Source organism: Setaria viridis, chromosome 7 (assembly GCF_005286985.2).
Source record: "Setaria viridis chromosome 7, Setaria_viridis_v4.0, whole genome shotgun sequence".
Lineage (NCBI taxonomy): Eukaryota > Viridiplantae > Streptophyta > Magnoliopsida > Poales > Poaceae > Setaria > Setaria viridis.
Window position 1 is genome coordinate 12,649,751 of NC_048269.2, and position 8,310 is coordinate 12,658,060.

The following is an 8,310-nucleotide window of genomic DNA, read 5'->3' on the forward strand; positions in this document are numbered from 1 at the left end:
GCTCTGTTATTTGGGAACCGACTGATGATATGGACCTATGGTCTGCTGACCGATGACATCGCCGAGCTAGGATGCCGGGGCATACCTCATGCTGGCTCTGCAATTCGGATCTAAAGCGGCCGATCACTCAAATAATAGACTGGTGGATGCAACTGAGGCTAGCCGTCGTGAGAAGCAGCATGCAGCAACGCTAAGGGATTGACAGGCGTGTAAGCTATAGGATTTCCCTCCAACCATGTCTCTCATTCGCCTTCGTGTGCGCTCCACCCCCCGCCACCCCCCCCCCCCCCCGGCCCACCCCCCTCTTTGTTCCTTTTTATATTTATTCCTTCCTTTTGTTTTATTATATTTTTCAATTCTATTTCTTTTTTCTTTATAACTTTTCTTTTTTATATATATACTTACATGTTCACCATGATAAATTATTTATCCGCCACAGATTCATTTTGTTCGGAATGTTAACTTGTTCTTTTTTGGACTAAGTTGTTCTCTCTTACGATAATTTTGTTCGTATTTGTTTTCATGTAAAATGATTTTGTCTGGAGGTATTTGTTCACTTGTAGATTAATTTGTTCATGATGTGAAATTATTTGTTCACAGATAATATTTATTTGTTTTTCTTATTGTTCGCAAGATATGTTCTAGCTTCGTAAAATATAGAAAAATAATAATCATATAAAATAGTCAAGTATGATCTTGTTTTCAATATCATAAAATAATATCATCTCGTACAAAAATGTTATAATGCAATCGGAATTTGGTTTTTATACTCGGTCTAAGATTTATAGAAAGATGTTTTACGTGGTGGGCTGTATTTGTTCGACGTGGTGGACTGGCCTGCTGCGCTCTGAAGCCAACAGCGGCAGCTGGTTTGTCGTCTTCGGTCATGCACTCGCTAGTCTGCCCGTCACTACAACGTTCCCGCCTCAACCGCCGCCAGATAGCTGACTCCAGGATATCCATATGCGTTCTTACTACAATTCCACAAAGCATCCCATAAAGCCCAGCAGGTAGCAGGACTCCAGGAGCTGTTATCTGTTAAGCATCCGTCTCCATATATTCTTACTACAATTCTTTTGCTCAGATGGGTTTGCCTTTTCTCGCAGCCCCGCGGCGCGCGCCACCTGCTCGACGGAATGCCCCGACCCCAGGGCCGACGCGTCCCGCGCAAAAGTTTCCTCCGGAAATATCGGTTATGATTCTACCTTATTTCTCGTGTTGTTGCCTGTGGAATGATCCTCCAACTTTGTGCAGAGTTTTTTTTTCCTATGCACACATTTTGCATGGAACTTATAGCTAGGTATTATCTCGTTGCTTCTGCAGACGATTTCATTTTGTAATCAGGTGCCAGTTGCGTGCAGCATGCACCTCATGGTAGATTAGAGTATTAGACATTGCTTCACATTTGTGGGTCAGATGAATCTAAGAGCTATCCTGCACACCCGCCCAGGCAGACCGTGGATCTCATATTCTCATATGCATTGTTGAGTAGCCTTCCTAGTTTTGGGTGTTTTCATTCTGTAGTGTGTGGTGATCTTGTTTGGTACAGTCCTATATTGTCGCCATTATTCAGTTTCATACTTTGCTATTGAAGCTCTTAGATCGCCATGAGTACTCCTTGATGAGTCTGGAGAATTCGGAGTTCTTGTTCTCCAGCAGCCTCGATGGTGTGTCATATTCTATCATTCTTCCTACGTGTCAGGAAAAAAATTATGCAGTTTAGTAATCATGAAAGCAAGGTCTATCTAGTAACCTGTATTCAATAGAACGTTTCTGCATCCATCAAGGATGTGTGGCTTACCAGCGCTGAAAACAAGAATGAGATCATTGTCAATGACAGTGTGAATCCTGTGTGCAACTGTCAGCACCGTGCAATCCCTGAACTCCTTGCGGATTGTTTCCTGTATAATTGCATCAGTGGCGGAGTCAACTGAAGCAGTTGCCTCGTCGAGGATAAGAACACTGCTCCTCTTTAGGAGAACCCTTCCAAGGCAAAACAACTGCCTCTGTCCAACACTCCAGTTTTCCCCATTCTCTACAACTGCAGGAGAAAATTATCATGATCATTTCAAGAAGATAGCAGCATTAGCACACAACAATAACCAACCCATTTCTAAGCACTGAACACTTCTGTTACATTTTGCTGCTGAACCAAAAGAGGGTGCATTACCTGCGGAGTCCAGCTTCTTTGGGCTCTGCCGAACTATATCACCAAGCTGGCATTTGTCCAATATCTGTTCCAGAGGAAAATAAACCAGATTGTTGATCATATGTTAGGAGTAAGAGCGTTTAACTTTTGATCACCAAGGTTCTCTAAATTTTCAGTTTCGGTTTATACTGTAAAGATCAGTCCAGGTTGTACGTTCAGATCTAGTTGCAGTCTGTACGAAACAACACAAAAGGTCATGTATACTTTGGTCTAGTTGAAAGTATTAGCACAATCACTATACATAAACTAAAAGAGGTATTGTTAGACCTGCAATTTGTTCTGTCACCTGCAGTATGAGCAAAATAATGACTGTTTGCCAGTTTACCTATTGATATTAATAGTTAGTCTCCCTCTTTTTATAATGTTATAATTACTGCATTATATCATCATGATGTTTTCTACAGGTGATTAATTTACCTCCCATACACGTTGATCAGAGTATTCATTCAGTGGATCCAGATTTCCTCTCACTGTGCCCTCAAACATGGTCGGATCTTGTGGGATGATGCTAAGTCTGCCTCTTAAGTCATGAAGCCCAATTTTGGAGATATCAATACTGTCAATTTCTATTGTTCCTTCCCTTGCTTCAACTACCCGGAAAAGTGCTTGAATCAAAGTAGACTTTCCGCTACCAGTACGTCCTACAATCCCCACCTTCTTCCTTCCTGGAATTATACAAGATACGTTTCTCAAAACAGATGGCAGATGCTCTGCATATCGAACCTGTTGAAGTGAAGGGTCATGTTAGATGGCTCCATTTGAGAAAGTGCCAGTATTCCAAGAAACATAAGGAAATCGTATGTTTTTAGATAAATACTCCCTCTGGATTTTTTTTACATGTCACATTAGGTTTGTCCTAAGTCAAGCATGTTCAACTTTGACCAAGTTTATAAAAAAATACAACATCTACAATACCTAATTTGTTTCGTTGAATGCACCAAGGAATATATTTTGATAGTGTATATGTTTGGTAGTATAGTTGTTGTTATAGTTTTCTATAAATTTGGTCAAAGTTGGACAGGTTTGACTTATGACAAACCTAACGTGATATGTAAAAAAACCGGAGGAAGTACTTAATTAGAGAAAACAAAGTGACAGTTGCATGACTGTGTTTCTATTGCCTGTGCATTTGTCACTCTCATATGTTCAATTTCTTCCTATTTTGCATGGAAAGCTATCATGATCATGCTCCTTTTCTCTATTGAAATTTTTGTAGGTACACTGATTCTATCTTTGGTACTGCCAATTATGATTTATGAAGTATTGTCATGGAACATTTTCCACAACTTTTGGATTTTGATTTATCTATTTGTGTGTGGATGATTCAGATTTTAAGTCAACTTAAGACTGGAGTTCATTTTAACTTTTTGCTGATTAATGTTATCTTTCTTTTCTCGAACAATAATGCAGGAGAACTGCATAATGGTATCTTTTAGATATCCTACTGAAATCATGTTGGGTCGTAATTCATAACAGGGTTACACATACTTCCAAGCATCGTATCCTGATAGCTCCAATTTCTGGCCAGCTGTTTGTGGGTCGACAGCAGTCTACTACAAGTGGAGCCTCACTAGGGATCCTTGAGTACTGCAATATTCTTTCAACTGATATCATTTTGTTCTCTGTGTTGCAGATGTTCCAAATTATGGATGCCAACTGTGAGTTGAGGTTCAATGCATAAGTCACCGCAAGTCCAGCAAGACCTGCATGTATAGTATAATAGTTTGACTACTACTGTACGATGGTAAGTTAAGATTCCTATAACCATAAAGAGCATATATATAATCTAGAACATACTTGGATTTATGAAACCTTCAGGAAGGCTGACTAGCAGAGTCAAAGAGAAGGCAAATACAAAGTTAGATAGCATGTTTAGCCTGAAAGAGAGCCACTCCATTGAAGAAATGTTGTGGAACCATGGTCGGGAATGGTTGTCGATAAGAATGAGGTTTGCTTTCCTGAAACGGTCTTTTTGTCCATACGCTCGAACACTTGATGCTCCTGAAAGGGATTCTGCAAAGTGGTGTAGGATTGGAGCCCCCTGGATTTGTGACAGACGAGCCAGCTCTCTTGCTGTTGGTATGTAGTATCGCTGCACATCATATAGAATATATCTTGATTCAGCTTACTGGAAGTGAATAAAAATAACACTTTAGGAGCCTACCAGGCTACCAAAGTACCAATGAACTAAATATCTTTATCAAAAGTGCATACCTGATACAGAACACAGGCCACCGTCACTGGAATAAATATGGCAAAAACTGGCCATGCAACCTGGGACATAACACCAATGGTACCCAGAAGTTTTATGCTTGAAAATACGCACCAACCAAGTTTGATAGCTATTTCAAGATCTAGGACACTTTGATCAGTGGAAACCTATAACCAGTAAATATACCAGTATTAGTTTAAAGGAGTGACCATGCCATGCAGTATGAACTATGAAAGTATCGTCGAAATTACATCAGCACTAACCCTGTTCAGAATTCTGCCAGTTGGTGTGGAGTCGAAGAAGGACGTAGGGGCACGCATGATGCAATGGAGCATGTTCTTGAAGAGCTTTTCTGATGTTAGTAGACCAACTAGCGATACGAGCCAGGACCGAATCAAGACACACAGTGCACATCCCATGGATAGTGCTATGTATACCAAGAAGAGGAGGCCTAATCCAACTCTTGAGGTTGTTGTAGAAGTTGGGGGAGATCCCCATGCTATCCAATAGTTGCTTGCAACTTGAAATATTTGGAAGAATGATTGTGCACCAATTGTTACTGGCACCAAGGCACCGCCATGAACTGCCCTCAGGTATGCCCAATAAACCGTCATGCCAATGCCACCCTTTTCTCTTTCCTCATCTTGTGTTAACCTTCCCTTCTGATTGATATCTTCTGAGACATCATGTGAAGATTCTTGCTTTGTCATAATCTGAAATTTGTTATCCATTTCATTTTCTGTCTCAAACTCATTGTCACTTTCCACTGAATTTTTGTTACCAGCCAATAATAATCTGCTGGAACTTTCAGCTTTTACGACAGACTCAAGGGCCTTGCTATGAGCTCCTACTATGGTCTCAAATCCTATGTTCTGTTGAAGGAGCTCATCAAATTTTCCTTTCTGCACAATTTTCCCATCCTGCATCACCTATGATTTTGTATTCATGTGGTTATTTACTTAGCATACTTAACCTTTTGGATGCGATTAGCTAGCCGAAGTGTATTTTAAATACATACCAATATAAGATCTGCAGCTGGAAGAAATTCGACTTGGTGGGTCACATAAATTATAGTTTTGTCTTTAAGAAGACCCATTAGGCAATCCTGCAAAATGCTATTATTTCAGTCGCTTACGATACTGCCTGAGTGGTCCTCCAAAAGATAATACAAGATATCAAATAGGAAAGTAGTTAATATATCTATTCTGAAATAGCTAAATTATCGAATTAACATCTCAGTGACTACATAATTAAGTATTCATTGGTTCTGTATTTGTCAAAAGTAAGAACCTTGAAAAGGTGGCTTCCAGTGTGAGCATCTACAGAGCTGAAAGGATCATCAAAGAGGTACATATCTGCTTCCCCATACACTGACCTCGCAATCTGAATTCGCTGTTTCTGTCCACCACTCATGTTAATTCCTCTTTCTCCAATCTCTGTCAAATCACCATTTGCAAACAGCTCAAGGTCTTTTGTCAGTGCACAAGCTTGTATTATCTTTTCATACTTGTCCTTGTCATATGGATTCCCAAACAAAATATTGTCCCTAATAGTACCAGACAGGATCCAGGCAGTTTGGGGAACATATGCTTTTCTCCCGCTGACCGTTACTGTCCCTGCCAACTTTCGCATCTCTCCCAGTATGCATGACAAAAGGCTGGATTTCCCAGAGCCAACCATTCCACATACTGCTATTTTCATCCCCCTCTTAACTTTTAGCTCTATACCACTTAGAGTTGGGGATGTGTTCTCAAGTTCCCAGCTAAATGTTCCATGATCAATTTCCACATCACAGTCTGTATCACACCTTTGTAGTTCAGTAACTTCATTTGGTTTCAATTCTTCCTCACGTAGGTACTTTGCTACTCTATCAGCTGAAACCTTTCCTTGTGCAAATGCTGAAAGCAAGTCAGGAAGTTGGAAGATAGGATCCTGTAGCATCTGGAATGTTGCAAGAGCGGACAAAACAGTTCCTGCCGTCAGAGGAATCCCCATCAATATACATAAGCCAAACATTATAGAAGATACAAAACCAGGGGAAGCCCAAAATATGAATTGAGTTACAGCTGACAATCGTGCAGATTTCGACAACCAATTGTACTCGACACTTCGTAAAGTTTCTAGCTTTGTGAGGTACTTCATGTCCCAGGCTTGAAGCTTAAGTATTTTTATGCTTCTAAGAACTTCTGTTGTTGCCTTCATTCTGTTGTCTTTAGCATCCATGATCTTGCCTTGCAACCTTTTCTGCATTCTTGTGAGTGGAATGTTGCAAGACATTATTGCCAGTGTTGCTGCTAAGCCAGCCCAGGCTGCAACCCCTAGGTTTTGATGAAGAACATAGATTGCTAGAGAAAGCTGTATGGGTAACATCCAAATGTAGTTTGCATACCATATGACATCGGATATCCTTTGTATATCTACGCTCATATAGTTTATGATCTCTCCACTTGTATATTTTTGCCTCGAACTGCAGGACAAGGAGAGCCCCTTTTGATAGACGTGGGATATCAAAGCAGCTCGTAGCTGCATCCCCAGCTGTCGAGCCCCAAAAATCCACTGCCTCTGAGCTATGGTTTCGACAACTTTGGCACTGAGAAAAGCAGCAGCAAGAAGGTAACCTCTTTTGAGTCCATACTGCCTTTCTCCTCCAAGGAACTTCACCAAGTCATTGATCAGTGATGGTCCAACAAAGGTTGCAGTTGCATTTATTGCTGCGAATCCTGCATTGATGATTGCCTTTCTTCTGATTAGAAGAAACATTGCCCTATAGACTGATGAAGTAGTTAAACCATGACTACGCTCAACATTTGAAATGATTTTTTTGAATGTGTCAGATAGGAATTCTGCAGAGTCCTTCACATCAACATCTGGCATATCCCTCTCCTCTAGAGGTCTCTTGTATCCAATAGCAAAGACAGGGCTCATCCATGAGAATGTGACAAGTTCTGAAAGGCTTCCTCTTGCATACAGACACTGCCTTTTTGTTTCTGTGTGCTGTCCAGTTGTAGGACTTAAACGTGGTTCTGTTAAGCTTGCACCAAGGAAGGTAATGCCTGTGTTTCCTCTAACTGACATGGCAAATAGATAAGAGCTTGTAACTAGTGTAAGTAGGTCAGTACATTTCTTCAATCCTATATTTCCATGACCTGATAAAATGGACCTCAGATCAAATACAATGGTAGTAACATACTGCATGAAACTAAATATCCACCATGCTCGGATTATCCATGGAAGTTTTGCAGATTTGGTATTCTTGAAACTGAATACTGCAAGTGACAGTATCGTCCAGGATAGTACCTGTAAACCTTCACCTAGTAGAAAATATGGATATTTGCAATCACTTGGTCCCCTTTTTAAGTGAAACAACACTAACTTCAGGACATGAGTGGCTAATATAAACAAGCAGCAAGCTATGCTTGCTTGATATGATACATTCAACTTTACGTCAGCATACTTGTGTTCCTGAGACAAATGATTATCTCTTTCAGAACTCGTAAGGTTCAATTTCTGCCTGCACCATCTGATTTTCCTGAACAGTAACCCGGCCAATACGCCAATGACAAATACCATATGTGTCATGGTAAAAGTGCCCGTCCAGAAGCAAGGTGAATCTATCTGTGGCCACCCTCGTAAGTGTTGCAATACTGTGGAGACTGTAATTCCATCGAAGCTTATGTTAAAAACCAATGGCATAGTAATATTTTCAGTTATCATTCTGTTTCGAAAACAATGCAGGATTTACGATTATGCATCAGACGAGAAAAGGCAAACCAACATTTTTTTTTGGTAAAATTGGAGTTTCAGCCCGTGGTTCTATAAGTGAAAAAATAATATGGATTTATTGTTTTTTTTTTACTCTGAACAAGTTTGTTTAGCAGAATAACTAGTT

The 8,310-nt window shown here is 40.3% G+C and overlaps 1 protein-coding gene across 1 annotated transcript; it reads right to left on the reverse strand.

Annotated features, from left to right (window-relative positions):
* Nucleotides 1-1,315: 1,315 nt before the first annotated feature.
* LOC117863339 (putative ABC transporter C family member 15) lies at nucleotides 1,316-8,071 on the reverse strand. The gene is made up of 10 exons (XM_034747001.2): nucleotides 5,712-8,071; nucleotides 5,440-5,526; nucleotides 4,685-5,350; nucleotides 4,424-4,588; nucleotides 4,007-4,301; nucleotides 3,698-3,912; nucleotides 2,627-2,932; nucleotides 2,171-2,234; nucleotides 1,802-2,041; nucleotides 1,316-1,691 (listed from the first exon to the last, which is right to left on the reverse strand). Exons 1-10 carry the CDS (start codon nucleotides 7,998-8,000, stop codon nucleotides 1,576-1,578), a joined length of 4,443 nt encoding a protein of 1,480 aa, XP_034602892.2. The 5' UTR covers nucleotides 8,001-8,071; the 3' UTR covers nucleotides 1,316-1,575.
* Between the last annotated feature and the right edge of the window lie 239 nt (nucleotides 8,072-8,310).

Bases quoted from the DNA above. Each gene is read 5' to 3' on its own strand.
- LOC117863339 (XM_034747001.2), bottom strand. From the start codon at position 8,000: ATGACACATATGGTATTTGTCATTGGCGTATTGGCCGGGTTACTGTTC. The intron at 4,302-4,423 runs GTATGCACTTTT...TATGATGTGCAG, and splicing joins TGGCCTGTGTTCTGTATCAG to CGATACTACATACCAACAGC. The intron at 3,913-4,006 runs GTATGTTCTAGA...CTATACATGCAG, and splicing joins TGAAGGTTTCATAAATCCAA to GTCTTGCTGGACTTGCGGTG.